We start from the raw sequence: 23321 nt of genomic DNA, 5'->3' as shown, positions 1-23321 counted from the left end.
TTGATGTTGTTTTGATCGAGGAACTCGGTCAGTGACCCATATAGAACTATCCTACGATTCAATTATTTTGCGTCTCAATGCATGAAACATTTCATTGAATAGGTCTATAACAATACTGTCTCGTTTAATGGCCAACATATTTTGGATATACAGACGATTCCTTACTTCGTCTTCATTTTTAGAGCCAGGACAGTTGGAAATTTTTTTATAAAATGAAGATCCTTCATTGCACACCGTAGTACGTTGATATCCCCATTTGTCAGATGCAGAAAGGAGTTCCCAAACCAACGATTCATTTCATAATGATATTGCTTTGTTATCTATGAGTTGGACCTGGATTCTCCAATATAGCGAACACCTCTAAACAATCCCAGTAACATCAGGGGCATGACCATCAGGGGTGCGACAAGGGTACATTATGTGTCCCTTTCTATTTAATAAAATGACGAAACTTCTTGTAATTGCGTCTGATGTACCACTAGTGCAATAAATATATGCTAAGATTGTAGAAAGTTGGTACAAGTTAACCTAGTCTTCTCTAGGAATCCTTACAAATGATGCAATGTATAGTAACGAAAATTTTTAATCCTAACGGTGAAACGACTTGGACGCAAAATGTAAACATGCAATTTTTGAATAATATAGTGGTGACGAAATTGTATGCAAGCTCATTATAAGTCATTTTTTTTTAAATAAATATTGCTTATGACAAATAAAATGACTTCAACCTTTGACTAACCGACATAGCCTTCTCTGGGAATCCTTCAAAATGATGCAACGTCCAGAATCGCCGTTTTAAACCCAAACTGTGAAACTACTTGGACGCAAAATGTAAACATGCAATATTTGAATAATATAGTGATGATGAAATTGTATGCAAGCTCACAGCAGTCATCGTTTTTATAGATATTGTTTATAAATAATATGATGACCTCAACTTGTGACTAACTAACTGACCTAGTCTTCTCTGGGAATCTTTCAAAATGATGCAACATCCAGAATTGCCGTTTTGCACTCAAAACAATGTTTTATAGGAGTGCATTTATGAACAATAATGATGATGACACTTTAGGCAAGTTCTCTCCGTTGAGAGATATGGGTTATCTGAAAATTATCAATGAACTTTAGCTAATACATGTATATGCAATATATGAGATAATTTAAATCCAAAGTGTAAACAAACATGCAATTTTAGACTTTTGGAAGAATGCATATACAATATATTAATAATGTTGATGAAATAGTTTGCAAGATCGTTTAGAAGGGGAGGGAGAACCTTGGTGTATAACTGATCCACCCAAAATATGACTCTTGTGTCTTTTGTGACATTGGGACGATGAGGCTGAGTGTGTGGTGTCTGTTAGTGTGGGGTGGAAGATTTAGGGTATGAATGTTGACTGGGGTGTGTATGACCACTGCTCCAGAACAACTAGCTTTGTTTTACCATCCGAGTGACTGAGCTCCTATGATCTGCTCAACTGAAAGGCGAAAGTTTATCAACTAAATTTTAAAAGAGTAATAATATTAAAGAAATATTGTTGTAATTTCTCTTTGCATGTAGCGAAGAACATTTATTATAGTGGCATTTCAATTTAATCTTTAATACTCAAATTGATAATTGATGCAAACGAAGTATATTCTCTTCTTGTAACCTTGGCCAGTGCTTCTATGGGAGAGTATCTTCTATAACACCCAACACATATATTTCATTATATATTCATTAATAATAAATCGGAGTCCTCATTGTTTGTCATGTTAAAAAAAAATCAAAAACTATTTAACCATGAAGTTTTTTTTGTTTTTTTTTGCCTCAAAACACGTATGAGTTGTGTTAAATCCTGAAGAATTTTATTATATTAAGTATCTATATTTTCATATTGTTGTTGTCAAACCGGATATTTAAGAGGAGCCTAGTAATTATTAGTGGGTCGTATATCAGATATAGGCCAATATAAAGTTAATATCGCTGCATACAGGAGGTTGAATATGAAAGAGAAACCAAAGAGAGCTGAAATATCCCCGAAATTTTACATCCATCATCATCATCGTCATCATCATCATCGTCATCATCATCTTCGTAGTAGTAGTAGTATTTTCCCGTTATCATTATCAATTCATCATCATTGTTGTCATCATCTACTTTTAATTCATTCATCATTATCGTAGCGTTTGAAGCGTTTGACTGCTATTTTATTCACGACTGGTGATCGCTATATGGTGCGAGGACCACTTTAAGTTAAACAGTCAACCTTATCAACAGTGAGAGATAGAATTAATATTGTAGGTTTACGTCATCTGCACGTGTCAATTATAGGACATCAAATTGTTGAATAGTCATTTTACACTCGAGACAAAATTATTTAGCGGACAAAACGTGGATGTCATATTAATATGTGTTGCAGGTTGCGACATCATGCTCAGTTCTACGACATGACGCAGGCAGTTAATGTTGACTAACGTTCTATTTTGTATGAGGCATAGTAGCTGTTTTGTGGGCGACGGGTCAGCAATGGGTGGTGGGACCTTTTTTGTGTGGAAATAACCTACCGGATACATCCCCGCCCCCACAGGCCTCCGCTTTTCCAACCGTCCGAAAGTGTCAATTGAGCACCAAAAGGACATTTCTAAATTTAGAAATTTGTAAGGTACGGAAGTGAATCTTCAATAGGCTATCATTTGATAACTCAGCAGCCAAACCGCCAAAAACTCCACACAAAGATCATTCACGCTGCACTAAAAACTAAAAAAAATTTGCGTTGACAAAGCAATACATTAGTTATGTCATAATTTTCTCGGATGAAATTTCGCTCGTGACATTGTGCATTGAATCGTCGGCTCGTATTGGCTGAGTATTTTGTTACATACGTTTTCATTTGTCACCATCATCCATTCAAATTTATGACCACTTTAGGAAATAATTTACTACAAAAAAAAAACAAATTTGCACTCGTGACCATTATTTAAAAATGGTGAGATTTATTTGTTTTTTTAAATACTTCCCGAAACCAACGTGATCTGGTCCATAGTCCACAAGGACATTTAATAACTTGATTTCGATTGGCTTGCATAAGCAATAGATTGTGAAGTGAAAAAGATTTGACCTTCGTGATAGGATGTAGGTTCAGTTTGTAGTACGTTATTTACATATTGCGTTACCAATAAATATACCAAATAAACATTACTATAGCTATGTGAGCTCTATCAAGGGACTGTTGGTTGACTGTCCTAGTCGTAAGGTGGCAGCAGATGGTCTAGAAAGGGGAGGGGGGCTATTCTACTTCGCTAGCAAAAACTTTAATATGAGCTATATATTGTTGGTTGAAAAATATTAAAAATTGACCTACATATTATCAATGACATTTTGTACGGATTATGTGCAGTTAGTTATACTAGCAGATAGGGGTAAAATAGCTCTCGATATTGTAACCACCCTTCCCTCTTCGGTGGTCGCTTAGACCATGGCAACGATATAGAATTCTGATAATGGTATCTCGGAGACTCTGTTTGGTAAACATTATGCACAGCAATATGAGTGAAAAATTCGTAAGCCGAGGAAACTAATTTGATTTTATGGTCTACATAAAGTGGTCCAGATCTACTCGTTTTGATCATGTCCACTGATACAAAAATCCGGTCACTCAAGGCAATAAAATATCCTAATCCGGTTAATAAACATGAATATTATATATATATACCCCATTTAAGAGATTCAAGAGGCTAGTCTACCATCATAAGATTGCCTATCAGAGGTCATGGAGAAAACCTGTTCCTTCTTTGATTTCAGGACCTCTGTAGCTTCTCCTACCCCATCATCTAATTTGGGGACATCTGTAAAATCTTCTTCTATCGCTATCTCATGTTTAGGGGACATCTGAAGTTTCTTCTACCATCACCTGATTTGAGGACATCTGTAGCTTCTTCTACCACCATCCGATTTGAGGACATCTGTAGCCTCTTCTTCCTCCATCTGATTTGAAGACACATGTATCTTCTTCTTCCTCCATCTGATTTGAGGACATCTGTAGCTTCTTATACCACCATCTGATTTCCCCATCAGACATCTGCGGTTCCGGATTTCCGCCATTTCTCATTTCAGACCAACGTCTATGGTTACTGTAACCCAATATAATCATTCATTAAACTCTTGAATGGTAAAAATAGATAAGGAGTGTATGAGAAAGGCTACACAAAAACCTTGCAAGAAAATCTAGATGGGTTTCTTTTAAACTATTTCGTGACTTTTGGGTGTCGTTATTCTTTTGTAAATGTTGTGTTTCCAATGAATGATCATTGCTGCCTTATTAGGTCAGGCCCCACCCATTTCGTGAATGAATTCTTACAACCGCGTGCACAATTAAATTATTATCAGATTAAGCGTTTTATGATATCTTTTCGTCGTGAGGCGTTGTCTTTTCTGTTCTTTTCATTCAAATTTTTAAGATGGGATGTGTGTCGATCATTGATTTTTATGTACTAAATTTATATCTTTACGAAGCATGATTTGAATTTGAACAGAGGATTGGCGTAGTTTCGAATATTCGTTCATCCATTGCAGTCAACAATCTAAAGCCATCATCCTGGAAAATTGCTCTTATTGCATACTCCACGACGTTGTCTGTCTACATGAGCTCAATTTGCAGCTAAAAGGGGAACTTTAATCCCTATTTCATTGTCAGGTTTCTCTTCTCTATTTCATTCCATTGATCTTCTCTGTATCTTTTCATTTTATTTCCCATTCAACTTCTTCATTTTATTTCATTTTCAAATGATCTCCTGTAAGTGTCTGGCGTTAAATCGTCAAACGGAATATCGCTGGTCTCGCCAACGTAGATGAGGTCGTGTCCGTCAGATTTTATACATGTATTATGATAGATCTGTATCAGCTCGTAGCCTCGGGATATTTGTCGTGACATAGAATTCCTTTTGACCTTATAACGACACCCTTTTAAAGTTCACACACTTTGACGATAAGGTGCGTGGCGAGTTTGAATACGTGGACAACATTGTTGTCTTGGGCCACGACGTCAATATGTGTCTTGATTGAGTACCTACTGCTCAATCCCTACCCTCGAAAACATAACAAAATATTCAACGTCTTTGCTTCCACCTTGTTCACAACTTGTTGCCAATGTTATCTCATTTTTCGTTTTTTGCAAAATTATATTTGATTAGCGGTGAGAACTTGCGTAAATGATAGCTTCCATTCCAAATCCTATTATACTATGAAGTCGGTTAAGATCAGCCCAAAAGGGCAATAGATTGGGCACAGTTAAGTTGTCGAGTTGAGGCTCGATATTGTGATTGTTAAGCTCTCCCTAGTACGTTTTTCCCTTTGAAGTTCAAAGTCGGATTATGTGAATCCGGATTGTCAATAAATAATTTGATTCATGTATCAAGTTAAGTCACGTCATTACGATTGCCGAGCATATCCCAGTGCGCTACACCCTTCAATCTTGTTGCAAATCGGATTAAATCTAATCCGGATTGGTGCACTTCAGTTACTAGGCTTAGGTACCATATTATGATTTGAATTGTTTATGCCGTTTGAAATTTAATTGGGATTAGATTAAACCGTATTGTTTGTCAATGATTAAGTCATTCAGTTACCGAATTTAGGCACGGAATTATGATTGACATAGCGATCCAACTCTTTGAAGTCGAATTGAAATAGCTAATTCGGATCGATGGCACTTGAGAAATTTAAGTCGGATTGAAATAATCTGGATTACCTGTCAATGATATACGCCTTTCACTTTTCAAGTTAAGGCTCAAAATTATGATTATAATTTGAAGTTGTTATTTGCACTTTTTCTGAAATTTAATTCGAAATAACTTAATCCGGCTTCGTCTTTTTTGATAAGCGCCATTTAATTCATATTAAGACAACCAAAAATGCTTTGTAAACTTTTTCTGTCATCTTTTCTGTGCCTTTTTTCTGCACTTTTGAAATTTAAGTCGAATTGACCTTTTGTTTTATTTTTTCACTTTTAAAATTTAAGTCAAAACGAATCCAATAAGTTTGAATTAATCCCTATTAATTTAGTACTTGCGTCATCCAATTCAGTTTTGGACACGATATTATCATTAATTCTAATGACACGCAGTGAATATCATGAACGAATTCATTTCAAAGTCGCCATATTGGCCGACTTATTATTTAACTTTATTTTCGATTTTCGAGGTACAGCAAAATATGAAGCGATGGTTTTTGACAAGAGCATGAATTCATGTTGTAAATGAACGGAACATTCTGTGTTTTAAGTACAGATATATCTTTAAAATTGTCTTTAAAGCATCTCTCCATTGTGTTTGTTTCATTTATATGACATGCTCCATTGGAAGATGAAATGAGCAGTTATTACTGGAACAAACAAAACAATGCTTACAGAAAAACCTGTACAGTTGTGTTCAATGGGAGAAGGATTATCTAGCACCTCCTCGAATACATGTATATCACTCATTGACTTTAATTATCAATTAGTCGATTAGCTGTACTTATAACTAATCCTTAATACATCGTGACTGTAAGCCGACACCAGTTGAATCACGTCACAAAGAACGTTCTCACGACCTCGTGCTGTTTGACTTGACTGCATACCAGGATGCCAGATCGATGATGTGGTTGAAGCAGGTATGCCCGGTGGTCAAGTTTTGGGGATAGTTTGGAAGGTGCGGAATTATCGATACATACATGCTAGTCCAGACACCACACCTAGTTTTTTTTCGCACTATTACATGATAATTGATCGCTCCTTTAATCTGAACAGAGGTGGGGCGAAGGTGTGGCAGAGTCGCCCACCGTGGTCCGTGGTTCTTTCGGCCCATAACATGGTCCAGGTGTATCAAACATATGGTTTGATGCAGGGACAGAAGGTCTGGTGTCAATTGGTAGTTAATATGATTGACCAATATCGATCTATACAGTCATTAACAAATTAACACCATCTCTGTAATGAACGCAGTGGTGCAGATCCGGGGTGTGGACGGCTTACATGATTGTGAGAAGCACTCAGTTGTTTGGATAGCTACGTGATATGTGCTATGCACAATAATGACGCAAAGCTTTGGAGTTCGGCCTCGTGCGCTACTTCCTATCCACGATAATGACCACCAAGATTTGTAAAAAGTAAAAAAAAAGTGTACCCATACATATTTCTTTTTTCGTTAGGGTTTGTTTCATTTCTTACGATTTGTCGCGTAAACAGAAGGTTCAAGTGCCAATCAGCGGCCAATCGATCGTGATAATATATTCATTAGTTGATTAACAAGTAATTATAAATCCGTAATGAATGGCGATAATTAACGTCTCATTTTCGTTCACCAGACTGCACGTAATTCATAGCCCCAATTTAAAAGGAACTCATGGTCGTTCGCTGGAAAGCCCGTAAGTCATGACGGTCATCCACTGCGTTTCAGTAGATAAGGCTGTCGTTTTAGCTCATCTTACGGCCTCGGATAACAACTGATTATGGTTTCGCTTGGGGACCGAAATTCCTCATATAGAAAATTTCATTTATTGTATTGCCAATCATTTATTTGAGGTTTCATTTTACTGTTAGAATCATAGGTAGTTGTTTTATTATTATTTATTTATTATTTCCACTGTTCCACTTTCTCTATCGATGTCAGAGGCTCCTGTAATCCTAACGCAACCAAATCACGACGACATCATCATTGCAACAACCATCAAGCTTCCACCATGACAAACCTATTAACGATTTCGTTGTACTGTTAATTAAGGGTGCTAATTTGGTCAACTTAACGACAAAAGGAAATAAAAAGCAATGCTAACTGTTAGATCGAGAAAGGACACTAACGCATCTCACTTAGTGGATCTTAAAATACGCCGACAATTCGCAGCATCAGATCTTTACATCTGGCCGCAATTAGCGGAGTTTCTTCAAAGATTATCGGTGGTAATTGAGCGATTCTCCTTTTTACTTTACTCACAGTATAGGTGTAACAGTTTGGTTTGTTAAAAGCAACAGTCATATGGTACAAACAGATGTACATAAGTGCAAAACAAAAGATATGACTTTCGTTTAAAACTACTCGTTAAGTGGGCTAATCAATATTCAATTGACATTGTTATAACACACTTGCATGAGTGATGCCCGTGGGTGAGTGAAATCAAACTCCTCTCCCTCTCAATATAAATAACCAGGTACGAAATACATTATGTATACCTGTATTTAAACCCATCTGTAGCCTTTTTGAAGTCCACTATCTTAAAGAAAAAAGAAATTCCGAGATAGAAACGGAATCGTAATATTGGGCATCTTGTATCTTGATATACGGAGAGCGACAAGAGTCGGTTTCTGTTGCCGTTAAAGCAAAGCTTTGAAATAAAGGATTGTACAAGGCAAAGTATTGCCGTCGTTATTAGCTCAATACGAGGACAAAAGCATCACGTAAATCGCCATTTTATTCCAAAGCAATCTGTTATTGCATACTGCAAAGCATTGTCATTTTCATCACCTCAATCAAGATGCGAAAAGCAAGACGAAATTTTCAAAAATAATTGCTTTTTTCAAGAAATGAAATGAATGGAGTTTTACGTCCTACTCTTCTTCAAGTAATAAAGAAGATAATAATCAATTGAAACTTGATATTAAAGACAAAACGAAGCACTAGTAAATTTGTCACGAATCCAGGATTATTTGTGCAAAAATACAAGAAGATCGTGTCTTGAAGAAATTAATCTTAAATGGAATATCCTTTTACACCAGCGTCACGATTGGAATGGTATATGTATTTATAGTAGTAATCGTGACGGTAGTCCGTGATGGCTGTAAATCTATCACCACCATCAGTTACCATTTAGAACATCCTGGTTAGTTCAGCTCAGACATGTTTCAAACCAGTCGTCCCCATTTCTGTCAGTGATGCAGAATGACAGAAAAGAACGAGAGAACATCTTTAGGATGGATAATACAAGGGTGTCAGCTTGGGTTCATGAGAACCTTTTCTTCCAGCTTGTCACTGGTCGACAAACTTTATTTTACAAGGATAACAACTTAAGTTCCATCGTCTCCTTTCTGCAAGCTGATCTGAACTAAACCTAAACCAATGAGTGCATAATGAATAATACCCTAGGGATAAAATTCAAGAATCAACCGTCCTAGAATCGCCCCCAATTGCACACTGTTGCCTGTCTTAATTATATCAGTTGGGAGCAGAATTGTTAGGCGTAAAACTTTCTTTTCCATTTATTCTTCTGACGGCTTCAAATTGGCATATTTTGGTCTGTCGGAATTAATTTATGTATGTGTGTCACAAATTAGATCTTCGTCCACGTAGATTACTGTGTAGCTTTCTATAAAGCTATATGGAGTGAAATTTAGCTTTTCTTATATTAAGTAAAATGCAGATTTGACATCGAATAGGCCACACTTCATTTCCAAGATTGTAAATAGCAAGGTCTTACGTGTATGTGTGTATGTATATTAGAAGCACGACCTGTATAGAATAGCTGGCACTAGTACAAAGTAGTTCCAAATGCGGATCAATATCCGAGTCTTGATGACGTAGTATTTGACCATATTTTTCGCGGGAAATGTCATTGAACTCGGTCATCTACGTCATCAGCACATCCTCAGTATGGCTTATCTGTTTCTATATAGAATTAGATTGCAACATGTCCTCCTATTTTGAGACATTAGTATAATGAAGTTTTTAATTTCCCTGTTGCGTAATAGTCTTAAAGATATAGGTTGGATAAAGGCCACTGGCTCCATTCTTTGTTTCGCAAGGACATATTTCAGTGTTTTGTATCTATAATGTCTACCAAATGTCCGTTTTTTGAAAGTCCAGTATCCGTTTTGATTGATATAGTCCAATGTTTGTTTTAGATTTGATTCCAATGTCTGTTTTGATTGGTCCAATATCTGTTTTGATTGCTAGCCCAGTGTCTGTTTTGATTGCTAGACCAATGTCTGTTTTGATTGATAGTCCAATGTCTGTTTGAGATTTGATTCCAATGTCTGTTTTGATTGGTCCAATATCTGTTTTGATTGCTAGCCCAGTGTCTGTTTTGATTGCTAGTCCAATGTCTGTTTGAGATTTGATTCCAATGTCTGTTTTGATTGGTCCAATATGTGTTTTGATTGCTAGCCCAGTGTCTGTTTTGATTGCTAGACCAATGTCTGTTATGATTGATAGTCCAATGTCTGTTTGAGATTTGATTCCAATGTCTGTTTTGAGAGTCCAATGTCTGTTTTGATTGCTAGACCAATGTCTGTTTTGATTGGTCCAGTGTCTGTTTTGATTGCTAGTCCTATGTCTGTTTTGATTGCTAGTCCAATGTCTGTTTGGTTGCGAGTCCAATTTATGTTTTGATTGCTGGCCCAATGTCCGGTTGCGAGTCCAATGTCTGTTTCGAATGCAAGTTCAATTTTCACTAAAGACTTCAAGCTTTGTGTCCAATTTCTATTAGAAAATGGAATGCCCTGCAAAATTGTATTCTATGAAGTCAGTTTTGAGTTGGAGTCAGATATATCTAAGACGTGGCTTGTTTGAGAAATATGTCTTTGACTCAGCCTTCTACATTGTTCTATGGTCATACAACATTCATGATTATAAATAATAATGAATAATACAGAGATAAAAATAAGCCCTGTTATTCGAGGGTATTGACACAATTTCGCCATGTGTGATAAACAAGTCTTACTATTTTTAGGCTTGGCTAACCAAGACAGAAGTTTGTAGAAAATCAACGGTTATATAACGATGAATAATGCATTTGAAATAAACGGAACTTGTGTAACAAAAATGACATATTCGATAAGCAAGTTAAAAGTGCTGAGTCAAATTTACCCTTTTATCCACTGAAGTCATGTCATTCGTGATATTAAATCACGAATATATACGATACAATAATATCCTTATAATATATAACATTGGTATTTCCATTGTGACCTAAACTCGGAACATGATAATTTCGACCTAATTTAAAGGCTCGCTGAAGGCGGAAAAGTTTCGTATATCAAACAAAATTGAATGACCTACATAAATACAACCAAACTATATCACTTTTCCATAAAATTACAAGCTGTCGAATGATATTTTTACGTGAATAGGTCTTTGATAATTGCGACCTAATTTATACGGCTAAAGGCGGAAAGGTGTAGAGTACATGTACATATACTATGTATTCTTCCGCTATATATTCAAGCGTATAGCATTACACGTCATTAGTGTATATGACGAATACCGTAAACACACGATTGGACGCTCAGGCATCCACGTAGTATCTTGTGGTGTTTTTGAATTTCGTCAGACGTGATCTTGATAAGCGGTGACCCAGGACAGTCGGTTAAAGATATAGTAATATAATAAACAAACAGGCAATCGGTGAAATGATAGATGGATTCGTAGGCCTATATAGCTTTGTTGACTCTTCTTTTGATAGAAAGAGCGTTTAATCGTTCGGATGGGACAATAAACCGTTGCCCAATCTTGCAGACTGTACATCTTGAATGATATCCGCCTGACAGGGACTTTCTAAGAGAGCTTGCGAATTGTGTTGTAATGTTCAACTTATTTACTTTAGTGACGGCCCGTGCCCCCTCCAAATCCCTCTATTCCAAGCCTCCAAAGCGTAAGGGTAATGGATTGTGGTGTAACACTTAACTTCAATGCCCCTGACAGGCCCAGGCTGCGAATTGCAAATTGTGGTGCAATCCTTAAGTACTACATAAATGATGCCCATGCAGATGCCTCGACAGAAACAATGTGCATTCACAACTTCCGAAATACAAGAATAGTGGCTATTGCAGTCAAGGTATACGACGCAATAGTTTGACATTGTGAAATCTAAAATTGACTAACCTAACTCTGACCTTGATAAAGTAGAAAATTTGTACATAAAAAATGAGTAATGGGTGAAGCATGTCTTTGCTCGTGACAACCGACTATAAATATTGTAATCACGATTTCTTCACAAGCCTTGTTTGATCTGGTTGTATTCATTCCCTAATAATTAGGTCGTAGAATAGAACGTTGTCTGTTCAGTAGCTGAGAAGGCTCATTTCCGAAATTTATCATTGAGTTATCATTTGAGATCTGCACATTGTTTCCGAGGAGTCCTGGAGAGGGGACATAGAATCGTCATTAGGAGCTCACGGACACTATAAGAAATCTATAAGAAATTTGAGAGTTGGATGGGATGTTGGTAAAGCAAGACTAAATTAATCCTGGTGGAAGGCGGCCACAGAATTGTCTAGGGTGGTTTACAGGGTCTATTTCTCCTAAACAAAACGAATTTTGAAAGTGGGGGTGGGGAGATTGCTGGGAAAAGCAGATCACCCACAGCCCCCCTGTGGAAACAGCGTTGTTGAGTAGGCAAGTCGTGGCGACATCGCTTGGTATTTCTTAACAAATCTTCATTAAGTTGCAGAACAGTAGGATGTACAAATGTTTCTAAAGTGCTGCTGTTAACAACCCAAAGGTTACCAGTTGCCCGAAGCGCGTTCCTTTCTTGGCAGACTTACCCTGATGCCATATATGGACACATAGTAGTTTTTCATTCATAAATATCATAAAGTCCTCGAGGCTTTGCGTCTTTTCTTGGAATCTGTTGCTATCTTAAGACATTCATTCATAAAATCTTCAGCTTAGGGACATTGGAACTCCCTATAGTATGGATTGGTCGTTAAAATAGAAATAGTAGAATCATCCTTCACATAATGCCAGGAGGTGCCTGAAAGCCTGGAAATCTTCGAGATGTTTATCCTTCCCCTTTTCTTCCTCTTTGACATTTGATTTTGAAACAATTCTGCAAGCGTTAATATCTATATGTGGTTTCCTCACAGGGATGTAGTTCGACCAATCCTTTTGCAGGGAGGCACCAAGACACCAATTCCAGGTGTAGGGGACAGTTGAAAGTCTCCCTTGGCCCTCTTTCACCCTTTTAAACATTTGTAAATAGGTCCCCAATATTAAACTATTCCAACTAAACATTATTAACATTGGGATCTCTTCATAAAGAGCAGTCGGTGGTTCGCAGCGGAAGGGAAGTAACTCCATTTTGTAACATACATGCTACAGACTACAACGAGTGATTTTGATAGATTTTATTAATGTGCTTCAATTAAAACAGCATATTCATCCTCATATCACCGTACTCTGAAAAATAAACGAAACAATGACAATATCTGGCAAAAATGGTGGGGGCAGAGAGGTGAGGGAATTGAGGCTTTTTTTTTAGCTTTCATCATCACTCTCGCTTTATAATCATAAAAGACAAGCCTGTGAGCATCCTCCTTCCTCCCTTTGACATTTATGTGTCTCTACCCGGTCCCCACCTTATCATTGTTGAAAGCGCTATATTATTAGACCTACTATGCATTATGTGGAATAACTCACCTTCAGGACTGATCTGTCCATCATGATCAGTATCAGCGGAGTCGATGGCTTGTTGGGCGCTGGTATCGCTCTCTCCAGTTTGCATTAAAGATATCTTCAGCTCCATCATCTCTTCGTCTCCTTGAAGGACGCCATTTTCATCTAAATCCATCGGCGCCATGAACATGTCCCACATGCCGTTAACTGAAATTACAAATGGACAAATCTGATCTTCGAGAGAAACCTTGGGACTTCAGGCTTTTGGTGATCTTCAAAATCAGACATTGGGACCCACCCAGGGACTAACTTTGAGTTAGCTCATTCACTTTACATGTACCGGGTTGGTGGTAAATCTCCACCACTTCGTGGTGACCTCTTCGTGCTCAGATCGAAACAGCTAAATCTTTTATCTGCACCATGATGCCAATACGAGAAAAACCACGGCTTACCTTTGACGCTCACGAGTCCAATCACAACCAAACATATAACCAATTTCAACATGGAAGACATCCTTAGCTATCTCTTCTTGGTTTAGTTCGCTGAAAGTAACCGATCAAAAATGGGTTTGCTGAAATAAGTTCTGCTGCATGTGTCATTCCTTCCGAGAGTCGACCAAGTGTTTACCCCCTATCTAAGACCTCACCTTGCTCCTTCACTGTAAGATTCTGACAAATTATTTTCGAAATTTAAGCTAAGGCTACTGTACGATCCTATTAAAAAGCTTACCTTGTTTCCTTACTATCATACAAGTTTCTGGACAATCTTTCTCGAAACTTCGTATTTATAGATTAGCGACATCAATGTGCCTCATCATTTTCAAATTTGGTCCAATCAATTTTTAATAAAAAAATACTCTGATCAATATAAATAGTTCTAACATTGGATATAAAACAACAGAGTCTCGAATAGTGTTTTGTTTAGCTTCATGAGGCGTTGTATTTTCCTATCCAATTTAGCAGGTGCCCGGAGTTATTGGACATTCTGGATTAACCAAGATGAAATGGGTGCAATTATCTTTGGGAAGATTAATATGTTTTTAAACTCCATTTTCTGTATTAATTACTTTTTTTTAATTTCACCTTTTTTCCATCCGTCAAAGTCACCCACACGACCATAAAGGTTTGAATAGACGAGGACCACTGTCCGGTGGAGATATGTGTAAATGAAGATACAAGACGCAAATCCTACACGCATTCGCAGTTTGTGTATTCGTTTCTTCAATGTGTTAATGTATCAATAATTATATCGACCTGTAAATAGTGGAGCTTCTATGATCCATTATGTGTATGAGCCATAGAATCGCCAAGGGGCGAAACAACACCGAGGCATTTAATAACTCGCTGATAGGAAAATAGAAATACGGGGGAATGGAAGCTAACCAGGATGTGCCGAAGAAATACGACAGCCTGTATACAATACTACAATGGGCACAATCAAACCTTTACTCTTATAAGTGAATATTGCATATGTAGCGATTATCAGCCAAGAACTGAGCATAGTGGTCGATGGCCAGCGCTCAGAAGGCGACCTGTAAGAATATGTAAGAATGAAATATCGACTGCATAAGAAAAATACATGTAAATGGTAAAGGTCTTAATGTATTGAAAGCATTGTATTATATTGAAGGGTCCATAATGATATTATCAAAGGTGTTTTGGACCCATAAACTCGACCTATAGGCCTACATTTTGTATAAGTATTGAGAACGAGTTTTTTTCACTAAAGGAATATACACTGGAAGTAACCAATCACAAGAGGGCGCTGTAGAGAGTTAAAATACTGTCTCATGAAATACGGGCGGTTATTGCGGGAAATATCAAGTCAAAATGCAGGATTATCTCAAAGATCTGTTCAATTCGGACGATGCTAAACGAAACGTGTTGATTGCAGGCGGCGTGGTCGTAGCATCAGTAATAACGTTTGCTGTTTATAAAAAGGTGACGGGATCAAAGTAAGTAATTCTAATATATTTGAGTTAGATATTGGCACAGTCATGGCCCTGTTTGATTCAATGAAATTCTTATCCTAGCTGTTGTAAGCCACTGGCCTTGTTTGATTGAAACGGATACTCGTAATGTAATAGCCTATGTAGATGCAGTAGCTCAACAAGATGAGTGGGGACCTGTTGACTTAATGGGCTGTTGACCCTCCTAGGGGAAATTTCTTTTTTATTTCTGTGCTTTCATGCATTTTTTCTGGGGCTGGGGGCCTGTGGACTTGGTTCAACTAGTCCCCGTGGTTGTTGAGCCACTGCAGATGAATGGCATGGTTTGATTCATTTCGATTCTAATGCTAGTTAAGGAATGCCATTGGCCTTGTTTGACAGAGTTGGATATTGGATAATTTTGCCACATCTTGAGTCAGTCGTGACCCATATGGGCCATTGATAATCTTGCTTTTGATTATGGCCTAAGACCCAGGTAGATTGATATACAACTACTATGTATCAACCCAATCCCCACAGTATTTCTTCCCCTTACTTCTCTTGTCTCTAATTGCAGGAAGAAAAAGGACTACCCCAAGAATACAATAGTTGTCCATGGATTTGGAAGAGGTCCTTACTGTCCCAGTCTTTCTCCTTTCGTGATGAAAGTTGAAACTTATCTTAGGATAAACAACATTCCTTATGTGGTAGGTGGCTTGAGACTAGGTGTTGATATTTTATTTTCATCAATAGCTTCATTTTAAACTCTTCTTGCAGACGTCATGTGATAAAGTTCAAGGTGTGTCTAATTGTAGTTTGAAATTTCTTTGCTATTTGGTCGATGGCATTGCATCTTCAGGTGCTTAGTCAAGGAGCAGAAAAGTAGGAAAGAGAACTCAATTCATTTCTTTGAAGCTGGTCCTCAACTTCATTAGCCCACAAGGTGCAGAAAAGAAGAAGAAAACTCCATTTGATTTCATTTCTTTAAGGCTGATCCCGGTGTAGAGATGGGTCCAAAAGGGAAAGTTCCTTGGATTGAGTATAATGGTGAAGTCTTTACAGATTCATCTTTCATCTTGAAATGGTGTAACAAAACGTTCAGTGTGGATTTGGACAAGAAGCTGAGTCCAAAAGAGCAAGGTGTAGCTCGCTCTATACAAAAACTGGTTGAAGAAGATATATTCTGGTAAGATCTGGGATACTGGTAGCACTGTCAATTACAGTGTGGTAGGGCCGTGGTGTTGCTAGGATGCATCAGGTGAGGGGGGCGAGCAGGGGCCATGTTCCATTCTTTCACATGTCAAATGAAAGGGAATATGAATGTGGGAGCCAAAGCCCTGCCAGCATCTAAAGATCACCTCAGTATGCCTTTTTGAGCTGTAAGAATATTGTTTTAAAAGCTCTTAAGATCAGAAGGTGTAAGAATTTTGTAACATCTGTTTTTCAATTTGTTCTCAAGGTGCTGTATGATGTGTCTCTTTGTTTTGGACTATACTGACAATTCCTGGACTGGTTTTGGCTGGCTGCCCAACAAAATCATCAACTATAAAGCCAGGAAGGATTGTTGGGCTCAAGGTATTGGTAGACACACCAAGGAGGAAGTACTTGATATCATGGAGTCAGACGTCAAGGCGCTGTCCAACATCTTGGGTAAGTCAAATTCACAAAATTCAGATCTCACTTGTGAGCAACAATAGCAGATGCCAGGCAGGGTATGTTCACTTTTCTGTAGGTTTTCATGTGTAATTTTTGTCTTCCATTTGCATGATTCCAATTTTCGCCATATCTCTTTGGTTCTTGTAATTATACATATCTAAGATGTCATATTGAAATATTAAAACAGAACCTGAAACATGTTGTTACTCCATGAAGTGAAATCATAAGAATATGGTATATCCACCATTCCTTGGTCCTCTGATGTATGTATATCTATATATATATCTTGTATGATTTGTTCTCCCCAGGAAACCAGAAGTTTATAATGGGAAATGATGTGAGTGAGGTGGACTGCTGTGTTTTTGGATTCTTGTGTCAACTAATATGGCAGAGTCCAGAACAACCGTGTGTGGATTGGATGAAAGGTGGGCCCTTTTTTCAAAATAATTTTGAAATATCTGATGGTTGTTCTTCAAGTACAATAAAAATTTGTTGAATACCTGGTAATACATATTAAGATATACATATACTGTAAAATAAAAATAGGGAAATATATTCATCTACAATTTGCATGTGCGTCATCAAAATACGAATGATTTTTCGTAACTTCCCCACTTGGTTGAGGATTTGGAACTGTTTATCATCTCAAAAGTTTCTATTGGATTTTCTTTTTCATTTTCAGTGAAGTACCCTAATCTGAAAGGATACTGTGAGAGGATGAAAACTGCGTATTGGAAAGACTGGGATGAGTGTATCACTCATGGGTTAACTAAAGAGGCAACCAAATGAAGGCATCGGTGGACACCTTGCTGAAGAGCTGAACAGTTTCAAAGACTAGATTTATTTTCCAAAGACCGTAGCATTTTCAATATGGGCGTTTATTTCTTTGTTATTAGTATTGTTAGTGAGAAATTTTTGTAGCTATTTGTTTTTAAAAAAATCAATTTTATTTTATTTTTGTTGGTTATTTGTGTACATCTGTTATTCATTGTTATCAAAACATTGGGATCCACAAAGGTAGCATAATTACAAGGTGCCAACCAAGAGTTTTAGTGGAATACTAAGTACCCTAAGTCATACATAGCCAGGTTAAATTCGGGGTGCCCCAAAATTCTAAGAAGTATTCGATAAATTTTATTTCGAAATATTAAAATTACATAACAATCAGTATAAAATATATTGTAACAATTGACTAAAGTTCCCATGAAAATCTGCATTATGTGTTAAATACCAGAACACAATTTTATGGTATACTACTCCTGGATTTTATGCTACACAACGTTTCAACAATTTACATTGTCATCTTCAGTTTATATGGTATACTACTCCTGGGTTTTATACCACACAACGTTTCAACAATTTACATTGTCATCTTCAGTTTATATGGTATACTACTCCTGGGTTTTATACTACACAACATTTCAACAATTTACATTGTCATCTTCAGTTTATATGGTATACTACTCCTGGGTTTTATACCACACAACGTTTCAACAATTTACATTGTCATCTTCAGTTTATATGGTATACTACTCCTGAGTTTTATACCACACAACGTTTCAACAATTTACATTGTCATCTTCAGTTTGTATGGTATACTACTCCTGGGTTTTATACCACACAATGTTTCAACAAATTACATTGTCATCATCAGGTGAAATGAGTAAATATAAAACAAGAATGTAAGGCATACAATAAAACTAAAATTGTGTTCTGTTATTTAATATGATCTCTACTCTTAAATGTCGCTTAAGGATTATTTACATTTAATGTGTGGCACAGTTGTACAAAAATAAACTCTGCATATTGGAGCACTTCATGAAATAGAGATTGAAAAACTGCTTTTTAAAGTAATTTGAAGTATTGTGGTAATTTTTAAGTAAAGCTGTTTGTTAAATGAGCACTCAAAAATGAGCAAAAAGCTTTCGATTCAGAATAATCAAGTCAATTAGTAAATCTTCATGGAATTTTCATATATCTCTGACAAATGATCAGCTTCTACTGGTTTTGGGGATAAATTCAGCAGTCGTTTCTGAAAAAAACCCAAAATTGTATTAGAACATTAATAAAATCAGGTAAGTAGTATAAGAGCTTATAGATAGGGCGCGTTTTTATAATTTATAAAAAAAAAATCACTTTTTGACCAATTTGACGTTAGGAAAATTATAAATTATAAATTATAAAAAGTACTCAGGTACTGGCCGAATTAATCGGCTTGTGGTGCTATAGTGAAGTAGGACATCTCAGTAGTGACTGTAGACTTGTGTTTATATAGACTATAGTTCTGCTTTTCTGGACATAAAATGAATGCATAAGGATGATTGTCTCCTGCTCTAAACTTAAATTCTTACTTGTGGTAATGCCCCTTTAACCATGGCTGGTATATCCTGACTACTGTAGCCTACATCTTCCAGACCATTTGGTACTTTAAGTTCATCCAGTATTTTGAGCAAGGTATCTGATAGAACTCTTCCAGCATCCGCTTTCTTTACATTCGTCACATCAGCTCCTAAAATTCAGAGTTTGGTTGGCAATGATTTGATTTGATATACAGCGGAATTGAAATATAATTTGGTGGTGATTTGAAGTGGTTGCAGGACCAAAAACACCACATTGCATTTTTCTGCTTTAAAGAGATTGTAAAGAACTTTTCTTAATCCCTTTCTTAGTTTTGTAAGAAGTTTAAAAACAGTTGTGGCTTACCTAGCATCTCGGCAGAATGGATGTGTCTTTCTGGACAAGACGAGCCTGTCCAGCGGAATACTGCTGGGGATGTTACACATACAGACAAACCATGGGGCTGAAATGACAATTTAAGATGGTTATCAGCTCTTGAGGACCATTTGCCATGAAGATCCCAAATCTTTGTTGGCATTAGGAGAGTGCATTGGCACATATCTATGGTTCACTTTAGAAAGAAACTTATCTTACCACAATAGGTCCAGATCCCTTGTAACCTTCTGGTTTATAATCTCTCACTAGACCAGCTATAGGGTACGACATACCATGGCTGCAAGCATAATAATCATGTAGGTTAATCCTGGTGAATTGTCACCTTTGAACATGCTTTTGGAAGCTGACGTGCCTCAGTGGGTTGATGCTTGCTGTGTCATCTGAATGGGACAATCAACCAAGGCTAGGGCTAGGCCCTGTGTTCGACAGTTGGAATAGAGACCAGGAGGATGAAGTGTGCAAAAAACTAGGACAGTAAAACTGCATTTATTTAAATTTGTACTGGCTATCTAAACTTTAGAAACATATTTTTTTCAAATCTGGAAGAGTCAGAAATGCAATAATCTTTTTAATAAAACTCTTCTAATAAAGTGTATGGCTCTTACCACAAATGACATCCAGAGTTTCCAAAACCAATGCCAGCATAGGAACTGGCATTATGCATAGCTGACCTGGCTTCTAAATCATCAGAATCGAACACTGCCCTATAGAGGAAAAGATGTTAATAACCTAAATTTCTAGTTTGGACAAAAAACAGCCATTGAACAGAGGCTGTTCATAGAAAGTTATGCAGTTAGCAAGGCTAGAACGATGCCTTTGACTGAAAGAGATTATAAAGAGGTTTTCTAGAACTTTAATGTATTCTACAGAAACTAATAGCATTGATTTGTATCATTCCAATTTTCTAATACCACTTGTACTAAGTCTTTTTACGATGTTCATCAAGAATTACCAGTTTGTTTTATTACCTTTTAATATATTTGCTGGTGACTCTCAGCGCATGTTGACACCAGATGTCACTCATGGGGTTACTACCCTGGTAGGCGGGGCGAAGAATGGGATCAGTAGGGGCTGGTGATCGTTCGTTGTAGGGTAAGGCTGTGTATGACTCCAAGGCATGACTGAAAAGATAAACATCAAATTAAATCATCTATTCGATGCATAATTTAAATTGAGAGTCAATTTGATTAATCATCCCTAATTTCACACATGAACTCATCTAATGAATACAGACTATATTTGCATATTGATTTAAAAATGCTTGAGTGAAAGAGTTCATTTGACAGTATGGGGGTGTCGGCTTTGTCTTATGTGTATTCAATTTCTTACTTACCACAGGACATCAATTCCACTATAAGCAGTGACACGTTCAGGCATATACTGTAAATGTAGAGGATCGACAATACCCAGGGTTGGTCTCAATGCCCTTTGAGCAATGCCTAAAAGAGAGAAGTAACAATAAAGTTCCAAGGATCGGGTTTTAGTGTAAGGTTGGCTTGAGTAGGGAGGCTACATTTGTTTTTGCTTAAGAAGGGGGGCGACAGACCTGGGTTTGAGTAGGGATGCAATATTCGTTTTGGCCTGAGTATAAAGGTAAATATATGTCTTGACCCGAGTAGGGAGGTAATATTTGTTTTGGTCTGATTATAGAGGTATATATATATGCGTTGGTCTGATTATACAGGTAAACACCATTGACGGTTTGAATAGGAAGGTAATATTTGTTTCGGTCTGATTATAGAGGTAAATATATGTTCCGATCTGAGTATACAGGTAAATATATATTTGGCCTTAATGTACAGGTAAATGTCCTTTTTGGTTTGAGTATGGGGGTAATATTTGCTTTGGTCTGAGTATACAAGTAAATATATATTTTAGTTTGAATAGGGAGGTAATATTTGCTTTGGTCTGATTACAAAGGTGAATATATGTTTTGACTTGAGTAGGCAGGTAAGACTTGTTTGGTCTGAGTGTAAAGGTAAATACCTGTTTTGGATTGAGTAGGGAGGTAATCAAATACTGCTACTCCTGTTGTTTCACTACCAGTACCAGCTGTAGTTGTTACTAAAAATAGACAATGATGTAACCTTTAATTGTGCTGATTGTGTGAAGCGTTGGCCTTTATATCTTCTTATCCTAATGACCTAGACTTTCATTTTGGATTGACAGATATATATATCTAAGCTGTGACCTGCTTTCTGGTTTGACCTACATGTGTCTTGACCATATGACCTACTTTAAGAACTGACCTACATGTATCTATGACCTATGACCTACTCAAATGACCTGCATTTTGACATCAGTTTGACATTAGTTTTGGGTTACTGATATTGAATGTTTACCTGCAATTAAAGGCTTAAGCTCATGCCTGACTGGAAGGCCTTTACCAATAGGGGCGTTGACATAATCTAACAGATCCGCCTCTGGGTCAGTGGAGTAAAGGTTGGCAGCTTTACAAGTGTCAATCACAGAGCCTCCGCCCACTGCTACAAACACATCAAAGTTCTCTGCTTTGGCAAAATCTATTGCATGTTTGAAACTGAAAAATAATGATATATAGTACTTTTAATAGGTCTTAAGAAACATATTGGTTTCATTTCTTTTGGACAGAATATCAAAACTGGACATTTTATGTTCCAATTCAACATGACTGGCAATTAAAATCAGCTCAACAGTCCAGCAATGAGCTCCAAAGATCCAAAGATTTTACCTTTCATCTGTGGGTTCAACTCTAACCTTATCATAAATTTTGTAAGGTACATTGGCTCTCTCTAAAGACTCCATGGCAGTTTTTACTGGAGGCAGATTCACCAAGTTGCCATCAGTCATCAAACAGACTTTCTTAGCTCCTAAATTCTTACAATCCTGAAAGGTATATCAAGCATGTGGAGTAAATCACCTAAAGGATTGCTTAGAGCAGGCCTGTGCAATCTACGACCAGTCGGCCAACCATAAGGCAGTGGTTCCCAATCTTTCTCAACCTTAACAACCCTGGAATAATCATTTAAACCTTTCACACCCCCAAAAGTTTGTTTCATCCACATTTCCAGCATGTGATGATGTGAGGTGCTCTCTCAATTCAAAATAAATTCTTCTCCTACACCAGTTGGCCACATCCCTGACACCCTAGTCCCACACCAACAGGATGCTCAGTCATACTTACCATTCCAACTTCTTGTGTGCATCCTGCACCATATCGAACACTGGAACAAGCCATCTGAAATTAGGACATAAGTATTGAATAATAAGTGAGAGAACTGTTTGGAAGTTGAAAGTTGAAAGTGAACAAGTGGGCCGCTTTAATTTATTAATTTAAATAGATTCAGTTATTGATAGGGCAAAATACGTTTTTAAATATGAATAATGCTAATGAAATACAATATGGTGAATGAAAATATTCATAGGCTATTTGAATATCAAACTGTTTCAATATTCATATATAATTTTAAATGGGAAAGAAGGCAATATCTTCATGAACTCTTGTGCCCATGACTTAACTGTTTATCAATTGGATTGGAAGGGCTTTTAAAACTCTTGGAATAAGTGAACTAGTAAAACACATACCTCAAATGCATATTCTTTAGATTTTCTATTAGCACTTGTGGAAATATTTTCTGAAATAAAAATTTATTGAAACCATAAATAATATTGAAATATTTTCACT

At 37.0% G+C, this 23321-nt stretch overlaps 3 protein-coding genes across 3 annotated transcripts; 1 reads left to right on the top strand and 2 right to left on the bottom strand.

Annotated features, from left to right (window-relative positions):
• Positions 1-9847: 9847 nt before the first annotated feature.
• LOTGIDRAFT_138090 (hypothetical protein) lies at positions 9848-10344 on the bottom strand (the record flags this gene model as incomplete). Its single annotated transcript, XM_009048391.1, has 2 exons — positions 9848-10133; positions 10232-10344. Coding segments are annotated over 2 exons (399 nt in total), but the record flags the coding sequence as incomplete, so codon positions are not given.
• Positions 10345-15930: 5586 nt separating this feature from the next.
• LOTGIDRAFT_138075 (hypothetical protein) lies at positions 15931-17713 on the top strand (the record flags this gene model as incomplete). Its single annotated transcript, XM_009048390.1, has 5 exons — positions 15931-15975; positions 16258-16454; positions 16728-16918; positions 17233-17349; positions 17607-17713. The coding sequence occupies 5 exons, from the start codon at positions 15931-15933 to the stop codon at positions 17711-17713; spliced, it is 657 nt and encodes a 218-aa protein (XP_009046638.1).
• A 1159-nt stretch (positions 17714-18872) lies between these two features.
• On the bottom strand, positions 18873-22874 carry LOTGIDRAFT_138069 (hypothetical protein; the record flags this gene model as incomplete). Its single annotated transcript, XM_009048389.1, has 11 exons — positions 18873-18956; positions 19276-19433; positions 19628-19724; positions 19856-19934; positions 20263-20361; positions 20626-20778; positions 20991-21096; positions 21644-21721; positions 22000-22196; positions 22368-22522; positions 22821-22874. The coding sequence occupies 11 exons, from the start codon at positions 22872-22874 to the stop codon at positions 18873-18875; spliced, it is 1260 nt and encodes a 419-aa protein (XP_009046637.1).
• Between the last annotated feature and the right edge of the window lie 447 nt (positions 22875-23321).

This window comes from Lottia gigantea (assembly GCF_000327385.1).
Source record: "Lottia gigantea unplaced genomic scaffold LOTGIsca_121, whole genome shotgun sequence".
NCBI lineage: Eukaryota > Metazoa > Mollusca > Gastropoda > Lottiidae > Lottia > Lottia gigantea.
Note: the sequence above shows the minus strand (reverse complement) of the source record. Positions and strands in the feature narration are given on the sequence as shown.